At 39.8% G+C, this 27398-nt stretch overlaps 2 protein-coding genes across 11 annotated transcripts in view; both read left to right on the top strand.

Moving 5' to 3' along the window:
• LOC121890395 (pleckstrin homology domain-containing family A member 5-like) overlaps positions 1–27398 on the top strand; it is a 261999-nt gene that overhangs the window by 32614 nt on the left and 201987 nt on the right. The gene's annotated exons all lie outside the window — the stretch shown is intronic.
• LOC121890396 (nuclear factor 7, ovary-like) lies at positions 5562–7647 on the top strand. Its single transcript, XM_042402603.1, has one exon. The coding sequence runs from the start codon at positions 5837–5839 to the stop codon at positions 7250–7252; it is 1416 nt and encodes a 471-aa protein (XP_042258537.1). The 5' UTR covers positions 5562–5836; the 3' UTR covers positions 7253–7647.

Genomic DNA, 27398 nt, shown 5'->3' on the forward strand with positions numbered 1-27398 from the left:
CTTTTGATGGGAGGCAAGTAGGTTTTAGGTTGTGTCTGCTGGTCTCTGTCCTGCTCTTGTAGTGTATAAATTGCTCTCTGTATCTTTTCAGCTGGATTTCTCTGTTATTAAGAGTCGCTGCAAAGTTATTAAGTGTCGCTGAAGAAGAGACCAAAAAAAAAGGAATGAGAGAGTTCAAGAGGTGCAAACTGGCACCCTGGCTGGTTTAGGAATCTTGACTTTACTGACTGTGACATGCAGCTGACTTCTGACCCTGCAGTGGCACAGTTAACAGACAGGGTCTGGATTATGCAGTTGTCATTGAGCCCTGACGCACATAGAGATGAAAGAGCAAGAGAGATTTTCAAAGAGCTGCGACGCCTCATGACACTCCAGCTCTCTGCTAACACACACACACTCACACACACACACACACACACACCCACACACACACACACACACACACCCACACACACACACAGGGAGATGAATAAAAAATGAATAGAAGAGGGTGGAGGAATGAAATGAAAGAGAATCAGAGAGTGGATGGAGAATGTAACCTGGTACTGACACAGAGAGGAGGGGGGGTAGTGGCCTGTGCCTGTTTCTTTCTCCCATTTTCAGTGTGTGGACATGTCTCTTTCTTCTATGTGTGTGTGTGTGTGTGTGTGTGTGTGTGTGTGTGTGTGTGTGTCTTTGGTTTAGCTTGGCAGCCACTCGGTGCATTTGGGAACGCCACAAAATAAACAGAGTAACATGAACATAGCCTCTATGCTCCCCGCCCACCAGAAACACACAACTTTGTGCATCCACTGCAGCAGCAGCAGCTGATTCTGACTCACTGTGTAAAAGTCAACGACGCTCAGCAAGACAATAAAGCTCTGAAGCAGTAAAAGTCACCTCAGTGTGTGTGTGTGTGTGTATGTGTGGAAGTTTGTTGTTTGTTTCTGTAAAAAATGACTCCAAACGCCTAATTATCAAAATAGTTGACAACTGATTGATTAATTGACCAATCGTTGCAGCTCTACCGACATTTCTTGTAAGTAATACAAGTAAGAAACACTGTTGCTTTATTTTGAATATAAGATTGATTAAAGGGCAAAATAAAGGCTAAAAAGTCATAAAATTGTGGATGAAATTAGGACGCAATGAAAATAAAACATCTTTTTATAGGATATGAATCACTGTGTTTGCGTGTGTGCAAACTGACAGCAAAGCTCTAAAGAGGTCACATATGTATACCCGTGTACAGTATGTGTGTACTTACATATGTACACTCGCACGTCAGCGCTGAGGACTATACAAATGAATGGGCGAGGCCAGCAGCATGCAGGGACAGATTTATGATCACGGAACAGGTTTTGAGAGCAGGCAAGGACAGAATTAAGAGAATAATGGATGTGTCTGGTTTGAGGAGCAGTAGGCTATACTTCCTTTGTTTGTTGTCCTCTGCTTTTGCGTGCTCTGTGTGTGCGTGTCGGTATGTATCGGTTTGAATTTAAACAGAATGTGCAGTAAGTCTGGAACACATCCACTGGAAGCCAAGCAGCCGTATCATGTTTATCAGGGCAATCAGTGAACTTTAGCAAGTGTTTAGATGATAAGTTGACTCTCAGCCCGGGGTTTGGTTTTATACAGTATATATACACCGTGAGATGCTAGAAGTTTGTCAACCGACAGATTTTCTCATACTGCGTCTACTAAGGCAGCTTATCTCTATTATCTAACAATCTGTTAATATATTTGGTTGTATTAGGTCATGTTGGGGGGAGGACTCCTTCATGGTAATACTGGATTTACATCATTTTTGCATCAATTTATATGGTGCTTTTCAGGTATTTAATTCACTGGATTAACCAAAACGTTGGTTCCCATCATCGCCCACCAATAGTTAGCAGTTAAATAGAAACAGCTGAAGTGTTTTTTCCAGTTTGAATATCAGGAGCAAAGACCAGGCAGCCAAATGAGTGTTTATGTCAGTCATCTATTACACTGTGCCATCCAATATACCTGTCTTGATTGGCACTCCAATTTCTTCTGTTATCATTTTGCAATTGTTACAGCTACACACATGTACAGGTATTAGGGATGTGCGGAGGGCCCAGTATTTGTATTTGTATCTGTATTTGTTGAGGCAGCAAAATTATTTGTATTCAAATAAAAGTGGAAAGAGGTTTAAAAATCCTGTTTTTGTTTTTATTACGCTTTTAATTTTAGAAAATTAAAGTGTTACAATAAGTGTTCATGAAGTGTTCCCTTGGGAGTACTTCATTTTTGTCAGTAGTTCAGCTTTATCTCTGGGGAACACCCTCAACTCCAGGAGTGATGTCCAAATTAGGAAATGTGCGTCATGTAGCAGGTGGATGTGACTCCCCTCGTTGAGACCTGCTGATAGTCGTAACAGCGGAGCAGAGGAGAGAGACTGAGATAGTGATGTAACTGACCTGCGTGCTGGTATTTAACATGTTTTTTTTATCTTCCTGAAAACAAATAATTTTAAAATATTTGTATGAAACAAATATTTGTAAAAAAAACCCACTATTTGTGCTTTGCCGAATAACATATTTGTATTCGAGCATACCCCTAACAGGTATAAGAGTGTAATTTCCTCTGGGTGTCATTGGGGGGATTTGTCCGCCTCACTTTATCATTTCTACATCTGAATTGCCTGTAATTGTTACCATATGCCCACAGCTAAATGAAGCTTCATGATGCTGCAAACACACACAGACTGTCCCAACCACTGATAGGTGGAACAATTCTCTGCAGATATTTCTCAGGGCTGGAAAAAATTGCATGATTTTGGAAGAAAAATCATGAAATGTATGTTTAGATTTACAGGTGACAGGGTGTAATTTTATTATTCTAATAAAAGAGACACTACAACTGACCATCACTCAAAAATAAGGAGGTGAAAGATGTGTTTCTAAGACAAGAACATATATTTTATTTTGGTTTTCAGATGTTTTGCTTATTCTGTTTTATACACAGTGCTTTGTGGTTAAGGATGTGACAGCACTGTGCAAAAGTTATAGGCACTAGAAGTAAAGTGAGGATGCTCTCAAAAAATGTGCCATAAATTGAAGAAACTGAAAGTAAATCAATATTTGCTGTGAGCAGTTTTGCCTTTAAAACAGCAGCAGTTCTCCTCGGTTCACCTGCACACAGTGTTTCAGGTACTCGGCGAGTCGGTTGTTCCTGCATCTTGGAGAAGTTGCCACAGTTCTTCTGTGGATTTCAGCGTCTCAGCTGCTTCTGTCTCTTCATGTTAATCCCAGACTGACTCCATGATGTTGATCAGGGCTCTGTGGGGACCAAACCATCTGTTGCAGGACTTCTTCTTCTTGTTGATGAAGATAGTTCTTTATGACTCTGGCTGTTGGATGTTTGGGCTCGTTGTCATGCTGCAAACAGACAGATCAGACGCCTCCCTGATGTTTTTCTATTACGGATAAGAATCTAAACATCTAAAGTGCTTAAAACTTTTGCACAGCACTGTAAATCCATCAGAGTCTCAGTTTCGTAGCAATGATACTAAAAGTAATTTTTAGAATGGTTAATATGCAGAAATTAATGCAGCATCTCTAATCCTTTTTTTTTTTTTTTTTGGATGTATGGAAGGCACGGCAAATGATTTCATTATAATGAATAATTTAATAAATCAAGATAAATGTATGCAAGTAACCCATGTATATGATTATTTAAGCTATAAAAAGAAGTGTCCAGTCCAGTTCAGTGTGATCATATATGTGTGTGGGATAAAGCTGCATCAGTCCAGCTTCTCAGACCGAAGGCTGAACTCTGAGTCCCCTGGACTGCATGTGAGACTGAGTGGTTATCACTACAACACAAAGGCGTGTGTGTGTGTGTGTGGGTGTGTGTGGGTGTGTGTGGGTGTGGGTGTATATCTACAAGCCAGCGGTTAGAGCAATCCTCTTGTGGTGAAGAGATCATAAGATGGAGAGACAGATAGGATGAGAGGAAATGAAGAGAATTACAAAGCAGAGGGGAGAGAAAGGGAGAGAAGAGAGGTAAAGAGGACATGTCACACGTTCTGCAGGTGTTTCCATCTTTAACAAGCAGCGCCGACAACACTGTGACAGCAAAGGTGTGTGTGTGAGTGTGACTAAGCGTGTGTGTGTGACTTATTACTAACTCTGCCATATCTCTTGCAGAGCTTTTTGGGACAAAGAGTTCCTAAGTGGGTCGTTGGCTGGGTGGGGCAGATCAGCACATGAATAGTTTCCTGTCCAATCTAAACACACACGCAAATCTGCACATCATGCTATACTCCAACACTGCATTAAGGTGTTTGGAGTGGATGTTTTTTCATCTCCTCATGTGAACTTTGCCCTCAGACAGTTTGTGGTTGTGCTCGTGTGTTAGGATCTTGCTCAGAACGGAGCTCGTGCTACGTGTTCTGTGCAAAGGCTAATTTATAGGAGGACTGCAAATACTGAAGATATTATCGGAGGCTGGAATGATCCCTGAGGGCAAACTGGGCCACTGTGGGAACAAGTAGTAGTAATCTGAAAAAGCTACCAGTTGGAACAGACATGAGCTTGTGTCTCATTTCAGGGGCCAAATTCTTGGAAGGCTGCATTTGTAGACTGAATGTGTCACAGCATTGCAACCAAGGTTGTCCCATATCAAAGGCTTCTTCAAATGCAGCCTTCTTTGCTCGAATTTAGAGGATCCAACGGACGGATCCTTCAGGGCTTAAACTATCCCAGAATGCATTTTGCACCAACCGGCAGCAGCAATGGCGGAGGTTTTGGTTTGGTTTCTGGCTCAGTTTCTAGCTCTGATTGTCAACTGCTGCTGTCAATGTTGCTAAGTGACAGGATCTGCCCTTCGTGACGCAAGAGTAAGGGCGGGAACAGCTAGTGACGCAGCTGGAAACCCTCTGTAGACCAGACCGTCTCATTTTAACAACGCCCGGTTCAGCCTCTGCGGTGTATAAAGGACACACCTTTGTAGGTCGTGTCCTTTGAAGAATGTGATACAGCTATCATCAAAGATGTCAGACATGTAAATAATTGGTCACAGTGTTTTGTTGCTCATTAATGGGAATATGGATGTTAAAGTTCCTTTAGCAACCCATAGAAGATCATTTTATACTACTGTTGTCTTGTCAAGAATAAGGCAGCGGATGAACAGGTCTGTCTAAACCCTGTCTAAACATAATGAAAGGTTGGTGTGTAGGTGTATTTGTATAAGATTATACGATGTAATGTGTAATGATGCATATTCTAGCATTGGTAGATAATAGCAAACTTACTGTCAGTAGCTGCAGAACAGTGTTCACACAGTGTAAGATTATAGCTTTCATTCAGTTTGATTGGAAAAACAAGTTGTGACTTGTAGCCCAGCTGTGATTTTATACAAAGTATGCATCTAACAGCTCCAGCATGTTCAGAAGGTTGTATGCATTGGACTGTATGTGCAGGGAAAGAGTACACACCTCTTATGATTGAAGTACCTCACTGAAAGGAGGAGCATTTAAGGCAATAGCAGGACAGCAGCTCCACCCACTCTCTGACTCACCAGACAAACCAGGAAACACAGTCTGGTAGGCTTCCTCACTGAGGGGAGAGACACACAGTGTGAGAAAGACGACTCACTGTCAGAAAAAACAACTTTTGCGCTCCTGCTAAGAGAGGATTGCTACAGGAGGGAGTTCTGGGAATATTGAAATTCTTGGAATGCTGCCAGTTCAGCACTAAACATTGGTCAAGAGAGGAAAAAAAACACTGCTCAAAGTGAAACTAACTTCCAGGAAATGTTTTGGAGGAGGGGCTGAAACCATTCTGCGCTGACTCACTGCTGTCTGCCTGCTGTGTGATCACTTCCACTCATGGATTCTGCATCTTATTTTATTGAGAGAGACCTCTCGTGTCCGGTCTGCCAGGACATTTTCAAAGATCCTGTTCTCCTGTCGTGCAGCCACAGCTTCTGTAAAAGCTGCCTGCAGAGCTGGTGGAAGGAGAAACGAATCCACGAGTGTCTAATTTGTAAAAGGAGATCGTCGAGGAGCGACCCGCCTTCTAACTTGGTGTTAAAGAATCTGTGTGAGGCCTTCTTAGTGGAGAGAGATCGGAGAGCTTCGGAGGTTCTCTGCAGCCTCCACTTTGAAAAACTCAAGCTTTTCTGTCTGAACCATCAGCAGGCGGTGTGCGTTGTCTGTCGAGATTCAGAAAAACACACCGGCCACAGATTCAGACCTATTGATGAAGCTGCAAAGGATCACAGGGGAAAACTCAAAGAATCTCTCAAGCCGTTGCAGGAGAAACTGAAGTTCCTAAGTCAAGTAAAAGGAAACTGTGACCTAACAGCACAACACATTAAGGTCCAGACTCAACAAACAGAGAGGCAGATTAAAAAGGAGTTTAAGAAGCTTCACCAGTTTCTAAAAGGGGAAGAGGAAGCCAGGATAGCTGCTCTCCGGAAGGAAGAGGAGCAGAAGAGTCAGATTGTGAAGGAAAAGATAGAGGCTCTGAGCAGAGAGATAGCAGCTCTTTCACACACAGTCAGAGCCACAGAGGAAGAGCTGAGAGCTGCAGACGTCTCCTTCTTGCAGAACTACAAGGCTGCAGTGGAAAGAGTCCAGCTGCGCTCCCTGCACCATGATCCACAGCTGCTCTCAGGAGCTCTGATAGACGAGGCGAAACACCTGGGCAACCTGACCTTCAACATCTGGAACAACATGAAGGAGATGGTCTCCTACACTCCTGTGATTCTGGACCCAAACACTGCTGGTTCGGAACTGATCCTGTCTGATGATCTGAGCAGTGTGAGATGGGGGCAGAGACAGCAGCTTCCTGAAACCCCAGAAAGGATTACGCACCTCAGCTATGTACTGGGCTCAAAAGGTTTCAACTCAGGGACTCACAGCTGGGTTATTGAGGTTGGGGACAATGAGTACTGGGAGCTGGGTGTGCTGGCAGGGTCTGTCCAGAGGAAGGAAAATGTCCCATCTGGACTTTGGAGAATACGATTCTACAATGGTAAATACAGAGCATGCTCTATGTCAGACACAGAGCCTGACACTGATCTCCCAGTGAAGAGGACATTCCAGAGGATCAGAGTGCATCTGGACTGGGATAAAGGACTGTTGTCATTCTCTGATTCTGATACTAACACACACATACACACCTTCACACACACTTTCACTGACACGCTGTTCCCTTACATTAACTCTGTTAATGAACTCCCACTGAAAGTATTACCACTGAAGGTCCAACACCGTTTCTACACAGGAGGATTAGTGTGAGCAGCATGTTAGCAGAGCAGCAGCAGAGTGCTGAATGCTCTGTTAGTGTCTACACAGGATGCGTTCAGGCACAGTAGCCCAACACACAACTACTATAGTTAAGCACAAAAAAACGAAAGAAAATAGACTTGAAGTGTAAAGATACGCTCGGGGTTGCATTTACAGATGCATTTACAGTGACACATGAGCCGTTGTGCTGCCAGTGTAGACAGCTGTGTTGATTAAAATAGAAGTGTAGCTGTTCTGTCAGACGTGGGTGAGAAGGATGATTCAAAAATGCGTCTGAAATGCGTTCTGCGTAGAAACAGTCAGTTATAGTAAAGTGCGACCAGTGGTTGAAGAAGTACTCAGATCCTTTGCTTAAGGAAGAGTGGCAATACATCAATGTAAAAATACTCCATTACAAGTAAAAGTCCTGCACTGCATGAAAAATCCTACTACAGAAAAAGTACTTAAGTATTATGAGCTTGATGTAGTCAAAGTATTGCAGTAAAAGTATTGGTTTGGTCCCTCTGACTGATATATTATTATATATGACATCATTAGATTATTAATAGTGAAGCATCAGCGTTAGAGCAGCATGTTACTGTTGTAGCTGCTGGAGTTGTTCCCAACCTAGCGGTTAGGGGTCGGGCCCCCCCAAAGGGTCATCAGATAAATCTGAGGGGTCGTGAGATGATTAATGGGAGAGGAAAGAAGAAAAAAAAAAAGTTCTGATACACAAATCTGTTTTCAGCTTTTGGACTTTTTCTCTAATCTTAGATTTTTGCTGAAATATTGGATCATTTGAACATTTATTGAAATGAAAGCATGTGAGAAGTTTAGAGGGAAAAATCACTATTTGGTGGAGCTGTTAACAACTCATAGACATGTGAAATGTGTCCTGACTACACACTGCTTTTTGTAAGACGTCAAAAGCCAAAAAGGTTGGAAACCACTGGTTTCATCTTTAACAATGTGTTGTATTTTAAAAGCTTGTTATATTATCCATTGTGTCAAATCTTCATCTGAAAAGTAACTAAAGCTGTCAAATAAATGTAGTGGAGTAGAAATGTGGCTAATCTAGAGGCAAATGTGATGGTATATGATGTGTTCTGAAGAGCTGATGCCATGGATGTATTATAAGAATTGGTCTAAGGTTAGAGGGTGCCTTGTACAGATTGTCAAGCCACTTAGGGCAAAGGTGATTTGGGATATACAGGGTTGTTTAAATAAAATTGACTTGATACCATGTTCCAAAATGTTGCCCATTCAATTGAATGAAAATTGCTTTCCCTGCTCATTAAGTCAAAGCAGTTCTCTCACCCGGTTGGCTTTATGTTGTTCAGCCCACAGCACATGTGCATCAGTTTCCTCCCTGCTCATTCCAAACACTTACTTGATGCTCTGCAAATAAAAATAGATTTTCTAGGCTCTGGGAAAGATTTACAAATATTAAACCTTCATGGTTAAAATGTACATAATACGAAGAGTAATAATTGACCTTGTTTGCAGTTTAATGCAGTCTCAGTTCTACAGATGTCTTTTTCATAGTAGTGGTCTATGGGACAATGGTGTTTGTGCTGCAGGGGAGTTGTTTATTGCAGCACTACAGTTGGCCACTGGGACACATTGGCAGAAAGGCCGACCAACTGTTCCATATCCAGCTCTCTCAACAGATCCATGGTTGCCGTGCAACTAAGTTCATAAACTCAAGTACTAAAGGGCAGTTTTGGCATCCGTATACCTTTCTTGAGAATGTGCACTTGCTACTTAAAACTTGTCTGCCACTAGATTTACCGGAGCTCCACCTCAAACAGCTACAATACTAAAATGCTACTTACACAGTGATGCATCTGTAATAATGATATCATAATATATAGATATATATATATCACTGAGTGGGGCAGTTCTGCTGCATAATGAATACTCGATACTTAAGTACACATGATGATGATACTTTCAAATGACTTGATCATAAGTAAGGGATCTAATTACTTCTTCCGCCACTGGTCTACAATTGGAATATGAAAACACAATTGTTTTGTCACATGCACAGTATATGAACAGTGACTTTTTTGCAGCCATGTCATCTGATTTCACATGAGAAAAGCTAATTACCCATTTTGTTTACCAGTACTCTTACCAGTAAAATTCGACAATTTCTTTTCTTACAGATATAGTATATAAGCATCAACAGTTTCCTTGTATGTCAGCAGTTATTGTTTTCAGGAAGGTTTAGTTTAATGCATGTCAACTAGTTAATCTGTGTGTCTGACAGCAGGATATCTCAAAAAGTGCATCACCAATAAATTTACTAGGCTGATTAGCCTTGAGCTAAAGAAAAGTCAATTAGATTTTGGTGGTGATCCAGGTCTGGGATTTCCACCATTAAACAATTATTGATCAAGCCATAGCTGTGAAACTAATGGAGATAGAGGCTTGATTCTAATTCCTAAAGGGGTGTTTGTAAAGTCAAAAAATCAATTCAACTTCAAAGTGAAGCCACAGGAATGATGTGTTCGAGTGGAACAGTAAATTGGAGAATTGTTCAGCGTTGGCGGAGGTTTGTGCTCTCTCAGTGCCTTGCTGTTTTGCAAGTGAAGGCATTGCTTTTTGTTTGTTTTTCTTTTCCCAATATGGATATCTTATTTCAAAATGAAACTTGTTTCGTAGCTCACTTCTTTGTTGCATGTGTGGGTGACTCTGCATGCCTCTCACTCCGTCTCTGCTGACAGTCTGACACCTAATCAAGCTTCTGACCTCAATACACGAGCAGACTCGGCCATCCCCAGAAGCAGAGCACGTCATGGAGCCCCAAAGACACCACCGACCCCATTTAACCTGGCACTCTGAAAATGACTTTCCTGTTATTCCGGCTCAGTTGATCGGAGGCGTCCAGATATGTGCATGTAGGCCGCTGGTACCCAGAGGGATTGGATTGCTGGGTGAATCTACGCTGTGACGCTTCACTAAAGCTCAAACTGAAATCAGGGCACAGTTACCATCAGCCACCCCCCATTTAGGACCCTGATCCTAAATATGATCACATGGTTGAGAAAACTCTGCAAGCCTAGTGACTGATGGAACACTTAAAAGTTTCAAGACTAAGAGTGAAAGCACTTATATACTTGCTTTTATCTACATGTCCAAGTACGCATGATGGCTACCCCATGTGTCTTGTGTTCCTTTGGAGCTTGACTCAGAAATGGATGCAACACAATGGCCAGAATCAATTAAGCGACATGAACAATGGGGAAGGTGAAGTAAGGTCAGCAGTAGACTCTGAACAAAGGCCAACAATAATGACGGAAGGTTATAAAGAGAAATACAGCTTGTTGACCCTTCTTCATCTGCTCTCATCAACATACTCTCCTTGAGTTTAGCCATGTTTAGTTATGTTTACATTGTATTCAATTTGAAATTCAAAAGGAAGATATTGGCCTCGGATGATATGGGTCTCATATGCTGCCTAGTGGATATCTTTTTTTTTTTTTTTTAATCCTCCACATGCACACATATGCAGGCAACTATGTGAACATTGCAGTTCCCATCAGAACAGCTTGTCTCTGCACTGTTAAAAAATGTTAAAACTGTTAAAAGTAAATGATTTGACAAAGTAATCTCAACTCAAGGTCTAGCTTGTTGCAGTTTGAGCAAACTATCCATTGATGAAGACCATGAGATGCAGTTGAAAACCCTGGACAAAGCTAATAAGTAGGCAGAGAGTCATGATTATTTTGTTAAACTACTATTTCCAAGGTTAAATATGAACTTTCACTAACAGTAGAAAAAGGAAAAAACACGTTATGTTACTTCAAGGAGTCAGGACACCTGCTGACAGCTGTTCTATGATGATTTATGGTCTAACTGTATATAAAGTAGTTCAAACTAGCTCCACCTCCAGCAGCTACAACAGTAATATGCTGCTTACACACTGATGCTTCACTATTAATAATCTAATGATGTCATATAAAATGATATATCAGTCAGAGGGACCAAACCACTACTTTTACTGCAATACTTGAACTACATGTGAGTGATTGTGTGATTTTACACACAAACTACATTAGCACTTACTCACAATCAGCTTCAGGAACACAGTTTCTTTAAAAGTAATGAAGAATGTATTCCTAAAAGATCTTTTATTGATGGTCAACAAGAAAGTTTTTATGGACAAACTTTTGGCTGTTTGAGAATAGAGGAACCTTGACCGGCTGGATTGATCCAATTGAGCCGGTGTCTGCTGCTCGGTGATGGAGAAACACATTCCAATGTGGCTCTGAGAGAGAGCGCAGGCTTCAGACTGAGTTTGATCAAATCACTCGCGGATCAACAGACATTTTGGCCTATTAGGTGCTGAGATGGCAGTAGAACTCTGACTCTGTCTCCATGTCCCCATCTTTCAGAGGACAGCTGCTTGCCTTATATGTAGGACTGGACAGTCAAGTAGCAAAAGCTTCCACTGAGTGTCTGGTCAGATTAATAACCTGCTTATTCTCTGATCAGATAGTTATTTAATTCATATGTTTTCCAATACTAGACTGCAGTTTAGAAAAGTAGTAAAAAAGCTTGTATGACTACTTGTATTCAGACAACATTTAACATCTCAGAAGTTTTCCCACACACCCAGAAAATTCAAATACCATTCAAATGAATTGAATAAATCTTGTCTTCATTCCAGGTGTTGAACACAGATAGTATTTTGGCTTCAGGGATGGGGATGTCAGTCGGTCAGTCCAACACTTTGGTCCAGAATGAAATTTCATGACAAATATGTGATGGATTGCCTTGAAATTTTATACATACCACCATGTGGCTGACATTTGGTACACACATTAATGTCCCCATTCAGGATGAATTGTAATAACTTTGGAGATTCTCTGACTTTTCAAGTCAATATTTCAATTTGTCTTTGGTTTATGACCAAATACCTAAAAAACTGACATTCTCATCAGCCTCAGCTATCATTTGTGCTCAGTGATAATTAGCAAATGTTGACCTGCTAACATACATGCTAAACTAAGATAGTGACCATATAGAACATTATATCTGCTAAACATCAGTATGTTATTTGTGAAAAAATCACATACAAAGTGGGATGTTAACATTGTCATTGTTAGCATGTTGCCATGATGACAAGTACAGCCTCACAGAGATGCTAGCATGGCCCTAGACTCTTGGTTTCATTTTATTGGTATTCTCACAAAGCACCATGCAATCTGACTAGCTGTTGTGAGGCTCCAGATTCCAAAGATTCCACTCACATTGGCTATCTGCAGTTTCAATCTAAAGGGTGCCCACTTACAAATGATGTGGGTGCATTGTTTTTATCAGTGTACCAGGAAACAGACTTGACACATTTGAGTTTTCTCAAATCTGTTGTAGCAGTTCCTGGGTAGCCTCCACTTTGAGACAAATAACTTATTGTACCAAGGCTTCAGAACTAGTTTTATATGGGTCTAGTTTCCTGGTAGCATTGTTTCAGATGTGCCCACTCCAAAACATCAGCCAAGATCAACAGCTTTTCATTGGTCATTTTCAGTGTCAAACAAAAGGTTAACAGGATAACACTTTTGTCGATTAACACTCATTCTGAGCTCTTGCGCCATTTGAGAAAGTAGTTCAGTCTCAGGTTGAGTGTTGTGGGCTTGTGAGGTCGACTGACTCTGTTGACATTTGGATTAAGGATGAAGCTTTTAAGTGCTTCTAGTTTCCTACTTCCTGAGGGTACACCACTTCACTTGACTCTGAGTCCCAGAGACCACTCGGTTAAATTGCTGATAGCCTGGCCTGCAGCAACACTCAAAACCATATCAAGGTCAAAAGTTTCCAAAGCTAACTTATCATATTATGAAGATTTTGTTGGTATTGCCACACAATGAAGCTCAGAAACAGCAGAATTCTACTTAGTGATCCCATAGATAGATAGCTTTTTCTCTTTGCTTGGCAAAACAACATTATGGTAGACTAGATTAGTCAGATTTGGCAGACATTTAGGTTTTTTTCCCAAGAGATTGATCATATTTTTTTTTTTTATAAGCTCACCCAAAATTCAGTTCTTAAAGCCAAAGGAAATGTGTAAACAATGATCTTAAAATCCAAGCTGTAAAACCCTTTTTTGAGCTGTTTTTTGTTTCTTTCTCTGGCTTATCTTAAATCTTCAGTGCTTTTCCACAAACACTCATACAGTATGTCATCCTCCTCTTCCATTTACTGCAGCATGACAATATAATTTCAGGTGGAGCAATAAGAAAGCTTTCTGCACACTGGTCATCCTGACCTCTCTGTCTCAACCTCTTACTGATTCAGAAGGGGTGTGTGTGTGTGTGTGTGTGTGTGTGTGTGTGTGTGTGTGTGTGTGTGTCCAATGGAGGACATTCAGCATCCACAGAGATGAGGAATTAAATGTGGGTTGAGACTGTTGTTATGCTCTTTTGCACATATTTTTTGGTTGACTAATCATTGCAGCTCTAGACTTAAGTTATATTGTCAGCCAGAAAAGTAAAATGACAAATATGTTAAATGATAAAAATGTCCAAAACATTGACTCAGTTCTGTAGTTTCATACATTTTAATGCAAATATAATGCTTGATGCTTTCAGCTTTGAAAGCTTGTATATGCATCAGCATCATCACCGTGTCTGTCCAGTGTTAGTGTCCAGCAAAGTCTAACTTATCCAGTGTTCTGAGACACTGTGTCTGGAAATACAAATTGCTGTTGACTTTTGCAAAAGTCATTTCTCAGTGCTGTTAACTAGAACTGAAAATTAACAGAACATTAATTGGCAACAATTTAATACTTTTTTTTTTTTAAGCAAAGATGACATGTATTGGTTCCAGCCTCCAAAATGTAAAAATTAGTGCTGTAATGATCAATCAATTAATTGATTTGTAGAGTAGACAACTAATTGCCGAGAACTTTAGTCAAATTAGAAATAATTGCTTAATTATTAGTCATTTGCCAAGCAAAAAAAACAAATATTAGCTTTTTCAAGAATTCTAAAATCTAAGATTATTTTGTTTTATTTAATTGTAAACTGAATATTGTTGGGTTTGGGACTGTTGGTCAAACAATTTCAAGCTATTTGAATGTTTCAATGGTTATGTAATGGGCATTTTTATTATTAATTGATATTTTGTAGATAACAAATTAATCAATTAATTGGGAAAATAATTGGTGGATTCATCATAAAATAATTGTTAGTTGCAGCCCTTCTCTCAACAACAAGTAATTTCACTTCATTCACTTCCATTTTATCGTGGTTGAGGCAGAAATTGCAGAGATGGAAATCTCAGAGTATTAGCCTGAGATTGTAATAAAAATCTCCTCACAGTGATGTACGTACATAAATGCTTAGCCAGGTGTACAGACATGTTTTCATCACCAGGCAAACCAGTAAAGCAAGGACTGTGCGTAGGCTGTTTTTAAAAAAAGCATAATAATTAGTCCTTACCCTGTTAGAGCTTTACTGATCAGCAGGGAAGCATCAGGACAAATAGATGACTTGACCTTGCTGCTGCTACAAATCAATGTGGAAATCTTAAAGGGAACTGACTAATTTGCTCTCAGTGGCAGTTAATAAATAGGCCTGCAGCAGACAGAAATGAATAATCCCAGTTGAAGCAGCCTAAATCAGGCCTCACAGCCCGCTGATAATAGAGAGAGATGACTTTGAATGACCTTTCCTAGGATCCTGCAGTGGTTTAAGTATGCAGTATTGGATTATGGGGTATGTTTGTGCCTATACCCTCACCTGGATGTCCTAATTCCCAGCCCTTTACATTTGCATGGATGTCCACTACCATCAGAGTGGTTCCAGACTGGAGGTCATCATAACATACACAAAGGCAGACACAAGGGAGAACAAAAGGCCAGCAGGGGACGAGTGTAGGGCTGGACGAACAGATAAAGATGAAGCAAACAGAAAGCTGAAAGATTAAAGTTCTGATATATATATATATATATTTTCTTATCAGTGCTCTTTTCCCCAGTTGGAAGATTTTCTGGGGGTTTTTTTTCTAATTGCCTGATAAGAACTTTCTGTGGGAAATGGATTTTGAAATGCTGCAGCATGAGGGAGGAGAGGAGGTCTGTGTGGACGTTCAGATCTGCATCTCTCAGCTCTGTGCTGCTCTGTGTTCTCCACCAGACACTCAAAAGATGAAACCGTTTCGTCACCTCGTAATAAGTGTTAGGACAAATGTCTTACAGAGTGTGTCCTCAGCCGAGGATTATCCTCTCATTCAGCATGGATTCTGCCTGTTTGTTCGCTGCTGTTGTCCAAGATTTACTTTTCTACTACAGACTGGACACATGTAGAAATGTATCAGTGTGTCAAGAATATAGAGAACACATTTTCATTTGTTGTTCTCACTTTACAGTTGTGAAAACTGTTTTTAAGACTCTATGGAAAGCAGCAGAGGTCGAGACATCCTCCCCTTTACTCCCATTATGCAACCAATAGCATCTTTTCATTGAACCCTCCCTGCCTAAATGTCCAGACCTTTCCACACCCCACCTCACTGGTGGTAACCCAGACAGATTTATACTGGGATCAAACTGGCAAATCTTCCCTCTACAGCAACCTTTAAGGCGTGTGACCAGTACAATGAAGTAATGTATGTATGACATCATCCCAGGTTAGGTCAAAATCTCATCATTTCAGTGGAGTCACAGTGATCAGTGGATTTGCTCTCAGGGATGAAGTCGTTCCACACTAATTTGTCACATTGAGTTCAACTTATTGTGAACTCTCACATTTGCATTGTTGACTAATGGCACGCTGTCTTGACAGTAGTGACCTTTGAGGGAACAGAGCCAGAGTCCAAAATGGAGCTATGTCCCCCCCCCCCCCCCCTTTAACTCAGCCTCCTCTGTTGGAGCATAAACTGCTCCAAAAAACAGAGACATGGTTTGCAGACAGTTATAAGACAGAAGTCGATAGTACAAATACTGTGTGTCTCTTGAATAAACTGTGTGAACTTATTGTCCTATTAGCATCTGAGCTTACGCTAGTTCGCAGAGCTTTTTTCCCTCCTCCGTAACTCTTTATTGAATGACATGATGTACAATCCCTGAAACAAAATGCCAAGGGTGTAAACAGCCCAGCACAGAGAAAATAGAAAGACACTTGGAGAGTTATTGTGACTGTCAAACACTAGCATGTTCCTGGCTGGCTTGTGTGTTAGCTGTTATAGTATTCTCCCAACTAGCTCTGTAAGTAGTCACCAAGCTTTTCTTATTTATTTTTTTTGGCAGTTTTTGCCTTTATTGGACAGTGAGCAGGGAAGAGGCAGACAGGAAATAAGGGGAGATGGGTATGACATGCAGCAAATGTCGCTGGCTGGAACTGAACCAGGGTCAACACGGTTGTGTGGCGTGTGCAGTGAAGTAGTCAACAAGCTTATAGAGCTACATATGCTCTGTACAGGTCAACCAAGAGTGATGTTCCATCATTTGAAGGATTTTTAAAGGCCTGAAAAGGTGAAATCGTCCAGAAAATCTGAAAAAAAAAAAAATCTTGTTTTGTGTAACAGAAGTATCTGGTGTCCCCTTCCAAACACAAAGTTGTTGTCAAAAGTCAAATTTGCTGATAGTGAACCGAGGGATTAATTGTGTAATCATTTCGGCACTATTCCCTACCACTGATACCGCTGTACTATTAGGTATCATTTTTATGTAGTAAAAATCAATAATGGGAACTCATTATCCCAAAAAACTATGAGTAGCAATACATTTACACAGCCTGTGTGATTTGGGGGTGTATGTGTGTGTGTGTCTTTAATGATTTACAGACCCTCCTAAGTGATCTTCAGGAAGTGAGCTCAGAGGGGTCACAGGAAACACTCTCATCTGTTTCCTTCACAGCCCCCCCCCCCCCGCGGCTTGTTTTGGTCTGGAAATGTAGTCCATTTTTTTTCCCCCTTTGCTGTTTTGAAATGCAGCATACTCATTCTCACCCTGTTGTGCAGCCTGTAACCTTGGCAGGCTCTTTGTCCTCACTCAACTTTTTTCTCTTGACTTTGTGATTCTAAACATCCTCTAACAGTTTCTCTCACGTTATCCAGTGTTCTCAAACACTTCTGAGCCCACAGGCTGAATACACATATCGACTGTATAACCTGCTGCACTTTTTCCAGCACATCACAGTTTGAAACTTTAAATCCTGATATGACAATACTGCCCCAGGGTGTGTGTGTGTGTGTGTGTGTGTGGAAGAGTGGTGCAAGTAGATGTCAGGCGCTGATATGCTTTTATTCAACTTAAAGGATGTTCTTAGTGGTGTTTTTTTGGCTTGACCAATGCATAAATAAATAAATGTTATTTTTACATTTTTTATTTTTAAGAAAGTGACTGATCAGATTTCGAATATGTGATCAGTTTATCAAAATAGCCATAATTAAAAATTCATTTGGACTTTTTCAGGATTAGGGTCAGTCATTTCTGCGAGAACAATTTTACCTTGGCAAGCCATTACCAGTGGTACTGATGTCTGTAGTGCTTCAAACTTAAGATACAATTAATAATTGTATAGATGTTGTACACCTCAATAAAAGTAAAGTATAAGTAGATGAAAATGAAGAGATGCGTGTATGTGTGCATCATGTATGATATTCGATTTGGTTGTACATCACAGTGAGGATAACAGGTGCATCTGTTGACCACATCTCATGGTCAATAATGTTGAAAGTGTTGGTGATGTCAGCAGGAAACACTTTTACAAGAATAGCAAACTGAGAATACTGCGTCCTCCCATTCTTGCAAGTTTGGACCCCTGGGTTCTAACTCAAGAACGTCAGTTCAAACACTGAATCTGTATCAGACCAAATTAGCCAGTTGGGTATCAACTCTGTTGTGACCAATCTGCATTAAGTACAGTTTATTCAATGTCATTATAAAATTCACAGTTTCCTCTATAAGTATTCTGTCAGTCACAGTGGGCTGATAAATTAGTTTTTAGTGCCTCAGAAACTGTTTGTTACCTTAGATAAAAATGATCCCTATGAGTTCTACATAGTGAGGTATACAGATTTTAAATTGGGGAAAAAAGAGAGTGATGGTAGGATTGGAACTTAGTATGGACAAATACCCTTGAGAGTTGGGGAGTTGAGAAATTGAGCAATCACGCTGAATAATCTTAGTCTGTATTTATTCAAGAAATACATATAATGATGATTGGCTGTGGAGTCTATAGATGGGTCCATCTCTCTGTACGATCATCCATTCAAAATCAGGATATGTTGACAACTACTGACCAGGCTGACATTTGGATAATCATGGTCTTCAAAGGATAAACCCTAATGATTTTGGTGATCCATTGATTATACCTTTAGTGCCTCCATGAGGTCCAAAATTGTCTTATGTACAAAAAAAATCTATGCAGCAGATTGCCATGTAATTTCCTGAGCACATCCAGGCTCCCCAGAGGATGAACCTTTTTCATTTTAGACACTGTGTGCTTTCCTCTAGTTCCACTATCAGAACAACGTTAGCACACAAGATATTAAAAAGAGATGGCCAGCTTTCCATGAAATTTGATATGGATAATCATGGTCTCCAGAGGAAGAATGTCAATGTTAAAGAGGTTTAATGAGGTTAAACATTTTAACGTGCACATGAAATGGCGAGATTTAATCGGCAGATAAGAGTGGAGATCATGAAGAGCTCTTGAAACCTAATTTTTGCCCTGGGCCTCCTAACAGGATAATCCATTCACGCACACATCAGTGCATAATGTATATTTACAGTTTAAGAGATGTTTTTCATATGTATGTTTCATCTTCAAATAGCAAGCTAAAAATAACTATACACTTGAGAAGTTCAAAACAATCCCTCACCTCAGAAATGATTTGTGTAATTTTTCTGATGTGCGTGCTGACACGTCGTGTGAAGTCGGGGTGTATTCAGGCAGTTAGTCTCCGGCTGTGTGTCTGAGACGTAGCGTGTTAGCGAGGGAATGAGTCTTGGGGCTTGTCTGCTTCTATGAGCCCACAGAAGGGCAGACGAGCAGAACAGGGTTGACACATTTACCCAAACACTGTTGGGGAAAAGCCAGCACTGAAAGAAAAATAGCTTGTATATTTACGGTGTAGCCTCCTTCTGCCATCCAGGAGGAGAATCAAACGTGGAGCCTCGTGTGGCATATGAATCAGTCGCTTCATGAGCAGGATAATCAGTTTTTTGTGGAATATGCTGCCTTCCTGACATCGCAGACACTGGTGGGATGTGTTCAGATCTCACATCCTTGCAGGTGAGCTGAAGAAAGAATCTGTCTGCATGAGTGGGATTGTACCACCCTAACATACAGTAGAGGAAAAGCTGAATCGGCTACTGGCTGTTCAATTAAGTGTAGATTTTGGTTCTGAGAGTATTATTCCTATTGATTATAGTGGCACCCTGACCTTTCTACTGGTGCCACTATAGGATTAGATGAAAGGTTAAACATTTCCACTTGTTTATAAGAACTTTCAAAATTCACAGAGAGCATTTATGCTCCCCAGATAGTGGAGATAGTGTCCTTGTATTCAAATGCTGCCTAAACATAGTTACCGTCCATTCCTTGTCTGCAACCTTGTCTTCCAAAAATGACATTCACAACCAACATAGGTTAGGAAATTTTGTTCTGTTTTGTTGGAAATGTAATGCTGGCGGATTACATTTATAATGTTTTTTCTAACATTATAAATTAAATTTAATTAATTAACATTAAAATTTAACAATATAATGTTTTTTCACACAATGTGTCTGCAACATTCACTTTCAACATATTTTTTTAATACTATTATCGCTACAGTATCCACTCATGGTAACTTGAGCATGGTTAGCGTTGTTAGCTATGCTAGCGGCGTGGCTCTACGGACGGCGTCAATCAGTCGGTCAGTTGGTTGTCATGAAATTTGGTACATTCATTGTCCCCATAGAATGAATTATAAATGATCAAATTCCAAATACCTGCAAAATTAATTAAATGACCATTGTGCTCAGCACTAATTAGCAACATTCATTCTATCTACATTCATGCTAATTAGCAAATATTAGCACTCTGAGATTAGTATTTAGCTCAAAGCGACAGGGAAAGGTGCTAGTGTTAGTTTAATGAGCTACTGCAGGCAGTTAATTTGCTGCTGTACTCTTGTCATACTCTTCTCACTGCAACATATATCCAGCACTACCTGGTGGTGTACTTAACCCTTCACACAGTTGTGGTGTTTCCTTGTGAGGAGTGATGAGTTAAGAACCAAGATGTCAAATATTAACATTTTACATATACTGCATTGATATAATATTCTATTCCATGTACTAAAATATGAAAAAAGTCAACAGTAATTTATAGAATGAGACTCTTCACTCTTTCTAATTTAACTAAACCACAATCTTTCACTAAACTTAAGTGTTTTAGTCGCCTAAACCTGTCAACACATGGAACAAATGACACAAACTCTGGTCTCCGCATGTCATGGTCTTTGTACGCCAATCATACATGCAGTATAAGAAATTCTCACTGTTTATTGTATAATAACATAATCCAAGCAGGAATTATTCCTCCCAAAATATATTTAACAAAGCAAATCAATAATAAACACTTTATTAGAAGACAGGATTCTCATATCGGCTCTTTGTTCTTTGTGTTTCACGGTCTAAAAAAGAAACTTGCTCATACCTGTAGGCAGACAGTCAAAGTGATTTCTGCTGATCAAGCCCTGCCCAGTTAACCTGCCAAGGAACAAACACACACACACACACATATGCACACACACTTCCTCCAGATATCCCTCACAGCAAGCCATACTCACCCTGGCAGTAATAACAGCATTTGGATTAATACACGGGTGTGTGGATGATGAAGAGTCAGCAGTCTTAGCGGTGTTAAGTACCGTACTGATGCTGTCACAGTCATGTGTCTACAGGTCTGATTGTCCTAACCAGCCAGTGTGACAGCAGGAGTTTGCGTGTGAGCCCCGACGTAACGTTATTGAGAAAATGTACCGATTCAACCGACTGGCTGCTTCACTGGCGAGCTTATGCAAGAGCCGTGTTGTCTGTGTTTGGAGGGATGAAGCAATAGAAAATCTTCTTTGTGTGTGTGTGTGTGTGTGTGTGTGTGTGTGTGTGTGTGTGTGTGTCCTGCGCAATGTTAGGGTTAGAAATCATAACAGAGTCAAATAAATAAATGTAACAGGGTTTTTTGGTTTTTTTTGTTGGGATCCTTTTATATTTGTGCATGTCAGCAACTCTTTTATGAGTTTATGTTGTCTAGCCTTATATATGAATTTGATTGATAATGATATAATTTGGATATTTTAATGAAATGTTAAGGAGATAATGACTAAATGAATGATTTTTTTCCCCCTTAATTTATACTTTAAAAGGACATTATTATTTTTCAATTAAAATTTCGGAATGGTTTCCATCCTAACTGGTAGATTTAAAGGGTTATACGGCTTTTTACATCTTAGACCTTAAACTGTTGAGGAAAAATATCCATTAACAACCCAACAATATATTAAAGTGTGTTGATTTATCATTTAATTAAGCTGGATTTGCACTTTAATTTAAAATGTAAGCACCTTACAAGATAGATATTAAGGGATACCCATTATGTTTATAGTATAATCCAGTAATTTATTCATTAATTTAACACAAAATCTGGGTAAATCTATTAAATATCTGAATGCTGTATACAAATCTATCAGTTAACACCTGAAAATATTTCACATCTCAACACAAATAAAAAATCCTTACCTCAGTAAGACCTTCAATTAATAATTGATTTGGAATTCAAATGAATGTGAAACAGAAAGAGTGAAACAAAGAATCACTCTACTCTACTTTCCCAAATCTATTTAATTTTTAAAATTAAGGTGTTATCAAGGGCTGCGGTTACTTTTAAAGCTTAATTTCCATTTTATGTGTTTGGCATGTTTTCAAGTGTAAAATTAGTTTTTATTAAGGCTATTTTAAGGGATTGTTTCATAGTGAAAGGTTCACGTTGTATAAATGAATATATTACACAGTTAAAATATTCTACTTTTGCAGCTGTTAGGAGTGAACTTGGCATCTATGATGCTGTTTTGTTTCCATTTGCAACAGCAAAGAGATCTGAATTTGCTCTGATTTGTGTAGATTTTTGACTTTTGAGGCTGTAAAACAACATGAAAATGATCTTAAAATGTTGGGGTGATGAGTCTGAAAAAAACCACTTAAGGTAAAGTGGTGAGTTCAACAGCATCTTAGTGCAGAAATGTTTAGGAAGAGGAACTGTCAGGGACAAATATTGCTACAAATCTACACACATACATGATTTAGTGTTTGCATATGTGTTTACTAGTGCCAAATACCAGCAGATGTTAACAAAGCTCATGAAGTTGACCAGTAGTCAAGTGTGTCAAACACCTCACCTCCTTTCCTAAACACACACACACACATATTGATGAGCAAACTCTTTCAGACTTGCTTGCAGTAATTCTCAAATGTCCCATCTGGCTCTCCCTTCCCTCCATCGTCTCTCTGTCTTTAGCACCCTGTGGTGCGTTACAGCGCGCCGCTATGCTCTCACATGGAGGCTGATTGGTAGTGGTACAAGTCAGTGCGAGGCAAAGTGTGATTAATGCCCGCTGGCTGGAGAGAAAGGTGGACTTTTCTGCTGCGTTAGCCGTGGCTGTGCTTCCTCTGCCATCTGCTCACGCTCGCTCTCTCCAGCTTCCTCACTTAGATAGATGGAGGGAGTTAAGAAAAGGAATAAAACACTGGGCGCTGCTGGCACTCGGCTTGTGTCAGGCGGATTAGATAAAGTTTATGGCTAGGAGCAGAAAGACCTGGATGCTCACAACTAATCACTGGGGCTCAGGCTACAGCTCGGACCTCCAGGTTGATTCATACAGTGCAGTAAAAAGGCCACAGCAGGGAGAAAAAATGTGGGATTTCCAGATTAAAGACATAATATGAAGTTGTAAATCATAAAAGTCATTATGAAAATAAAGTTGTAATTTTACAAGAAAAACATTATGACATTATGACAGTAAGTGATATTTTTTGGGGAAATAGTTGTAATAAAATATACAGCTATATTTTGATAAGAAAAGGTAAGTAATAAAAGAAAGTTATAAGAGTCATTATGAGAATGAAGTTGCAATTTTATAAGAAAGTCACAATGTTATCAGAATAAAGTTGTAATTTCCTATAAAAAGTCATATTATGAGAAGTTGTAATTTTTAAAGAAAGAAGTTATGAATAGTCAAAATTTTAGGAGATAAAGTCATGAAATGCAGTTGTAGCTTTATAAGAAAATGTCATAATGTGAGAAAAAGTTATAAAGTTATAGTTTATAAGAATGAAATCATGAGATTAAAGATGTAATTATACAAAAAAGTCAAAATAATGAAGTCATATTAGATAATGTTGCAGTTTTACAAGACAACGTCTTTATTTTTTATAAGAAAGATATAAGTAAATATAAAATTTTACTTTTAAGAGATATTTCATATTATTAGTCATATTTTCATGAGAAAGTTGCGGTATTATGAGTTAAAGTTGTAATTTTATAAGAAAATCATCAGATAATAAAGTTGAAATTTCAAAATAATTTTATGTTTTACATTCATTTTACAAAAAAGTCATAATTTGAGATAAAGTTACAATGTTACAAGTCACAATAATACCATAAAGTCATAATTTGAGATAAAGTTAAATATGATAATTTATTTTTTAGGAAACAGGGATGCATGTATGGAAAGCAGGCAATGTAGGCTTGTTTACCCCTCTAATCATAACATGACATTTTGTTACATTTACAAAATATAACAAGTATTGTGCATAAAATTTACTCATAAAATTACAGACAATTATAAATTGACTTTTCCTTTCTTAATATTTCATCTTTATGTATTGAAATCTCTCTTTTTTTTTTTTTAGAGTTATATTTTCCTACAATGGCCCTAATACTCCATGTCTGCTGGGGAGTTTCTTCCCTTTTATATTTTTATTTTTTCTTTCTTCTTTCTTAACAACCAAAAATCATGGATCAGTGCTAGCAGGCTAATGCACAGCTCCCCAAGTGCCTCGGAGATGGCCCGCTGCCTGCTCTCTTCTCTCCATCAGGCTGCAGGCAGGATGAAAAGGTAATCTACTACTGAGGCTGCCCAGGATTACAATGATCGAGGGAATCTGGGCTGTGCTGTGCCAAGCTTATGAAATTCTCTCAATCCACGCTGGCAGCTGCCAGGGCTCTCTCACTACGCTAATGTTCTCAATCTGGGTTTGGAGAGCTGAGCTCAAGCCCACCAATCCCCTCTTCATTGTGTGTGTGTGTGTGTGTGTGTGTGTGCGCAAATGCGTGTGTGTGTGTGCAAAACAAACAAATGGATAACATGAATAGGATTTTCGAGGTGAGCCTGCTCCTCTGGAGTCAATAGGAGGCTTATGCTTGGTTTATGATTATGAATTTAAAAGCAGGAGATGGCAGCATGTGAAAATACAAAAAGTTGGGTATTTTTTTGTTCAGGTTCAGCAGCAGCTCATTGGAATAGAAGTTTTTCCTCTGGCCTCCAGTTTGACTCTCTGAATACAAGCACACACACACCACAAAGCTTTCTTTTCACACACACCCTAAGTGGATGATGTGGAGACAGTGTTATGGAGCATTGTGTTCCCCACTGCAGAGTGTTCCCCTGTCACAGACTAAAGCCATAAATCGGATGAAGTTAGCGGTGCAGCGTCGGGCCGGTGCTCTTCCTCTGGGCTCAGCAGTCAGAAGTCCAACCTCCATTACTGCCCATTCACACACTCACATTATGTTAATGCTGTTTCTGCTTTATTGGATAGACAGTACCTGCCATAGAGTGACAAGGAGGGTTTCAAGAAGGAAATGTTCACAAGTTCAATTAGTCATGTTTTGGCCCGGTGGTGCCAGCTCATTTCCTGTGGACAAACACACACACAGCTGCATTCATGGAGGAATGATGTAGAGAAATTGTGATTTTCCGTGACCAGATATAACTTAAAGGCCCCGTGAAACAGAGGTTAGAGCATCTTTAGCTTCTGTACTGTGCCGTATTACCCGGTGAAACAGAATGTACAGTTACAAGAGGGTTTACATCAAATCCTTCGCATTTGATTGGACTGCTAAAAGGTGGGCAGGGCTTAAAGTTTAGTGCTGCACAGAGCTGCAGAGAGAAACACACACACACCTCCTCACCTGTTGTTAGACCAGGAGGAGGAAGAAGGAGAGATGAAGGAATTAGACCATGATTGGACTTTGATGTTCCTCAGCAGCCACATTGTTTTGGAAATTAAAACAAAGTTTTTGCCCACCAATGTCCAAACAGACATCTCTTCCTTTCTGTCTCCATATTGCTCCATTAGCTGCTATGAAGTGTGGTGTTATATGACCGGTGTGGCTGCTACTTGCCCAAAGTCACATTTGATTGGATGAACTTTTGTAAATGCCCCCAAGAGCAGGATGAGTCATTAAACATTTGAAACTGTTTTACAGGAAGAGACAAGACGGGGATTATGATGTAAAATACTCTTTTACTGATTTTTTGACATATATTTGGCATATAAATGAACAATTAAGACAGAGACAGGGGATTTAAAAAAATGTATTTTTCATTTCATGGGGCCTTTAAAGCTCATTTCCATGTTTAGTCTCTGGGCGGAGGACAGTTTCCCCACAGCACTAATTCCATCAGTGCGACTGCAGAGTGATGTCATGATCACATGATCTGCTGCTCTGTTTCTTTTTCAACACAAATGCTGATTTTCATTCAATAATTTACACTCACGTCCACTCGGCCATTTGTGATTCATTGTTAAGGTAATGAAACTGAACACTTCCTGAAGATTTTTCACATTAAAAGCATCATTTTTTGCTGTGAAAAAAATGCATGAAGTGTTGATAACTCAACATTGATTGAGGAAAACGGCAAAGTGAAAGCACCTGGAGGAGCTGCCTCTAATACAGGCCTGTGTGTAAATGTCCCAGTTACTATTTGAGCCTTTCCAGTTTATTCATTGCGTCATACTGGTAACCGTCTCCTCTACTTATGAGCTAGCTGCTCTGTTTAGCTACATGATGACAGTGCAGTAGGTGGACAATGGTGGTGGATGATACAGGTTGTTTGAGGGATCAGGTGTAGCTGGTAACTGTGGCAACAGAGATGCACCCTGCTGCCACCTGATCAAAATACAGAACTCTGCACTAAAAGCACCTGAACAGATAAGTCTGCCCGTCATGATTCTTGCCGTAATATTCACTACTGCACGTGTGAGACACACTAATCCATTCATAATCTATGACAGAGCATTTCAAATCCTGTCATATCTCATCTCTGCACAGATGAACCGTATTCAGAAACTCCCTGGCTGATTTAGAAAGGAGAGTGGGCTCCTCTGCTCTTCCCACTACCGCTGGGAATAAATGAACAACAAGGACAACAAGGACAACCACAGTGACAAAGCACAAGCACCTGCAGGTTCTGTAGCAGACGCTGCCTCTGAAAAAGAAGTCAGCTTTCACGCCCGCTGAAAAACATGTCTGTGATCCGCAGAAGGCCAGAGAGGACAAGAGCAAAGATGACTTTCATTTTTTGTGTGAAAGTTGTTTCATTATCTGGACAAAAAAACGAGCCTGTTATCTAGAGGACAGAAAATAATTAGTTTGTGATGAAGGAAACAGAGAAGCTGTTCATAATTTATTCCAAAGTTTGAAAACAGATTATTTTGGTGATCACAGGGGAGAACTGGTGTCTTGATCATAGCATAATTGGATTAAAAACAATAGTTTTTTCATTTTTATTGTTAACCTTGGCACTTGAAATCTTGAAATGCTTCCGAAATACTACAATGGCACTTCCTCTCTGTCCTAGTGGAGGGTGGAGAAAAAAGAAGAGGGGGAGAGATGAGGGGGGGGTGAGTGAAAGTAAAAACACACAAGAATAGATATGTAGAGTAACAGAAAAGAAGGTAGTGTGTGAAAAAAGATGGATAGTAAGAGACTGTGTGTGTGTGCAGTAACAGTCCAGCCATCATTAGCTTTGACATGTCAACTGTCACTTGATGCGTTTCTGCAGTAACACAAGCATGACAGACAGACACATGTCATACTGTCATGTGTCATAATCCCACCTGATCTGCTGTAGACAGAGTTCAGACATATTTGCATGA

This window comes from Thunnus maccoyii, chromosome 23, assembly GCF_910596095.1.
Source record: "Thunnus maccoyii chromosome 23, fThuMac1.1, whole genome shotgun sequence".
NCBI lineage: Eukaryota > Metazoa > Chordata > Actinopteri > Scombriformes > Scombridae > Thunnus > Thunnus maccoyii.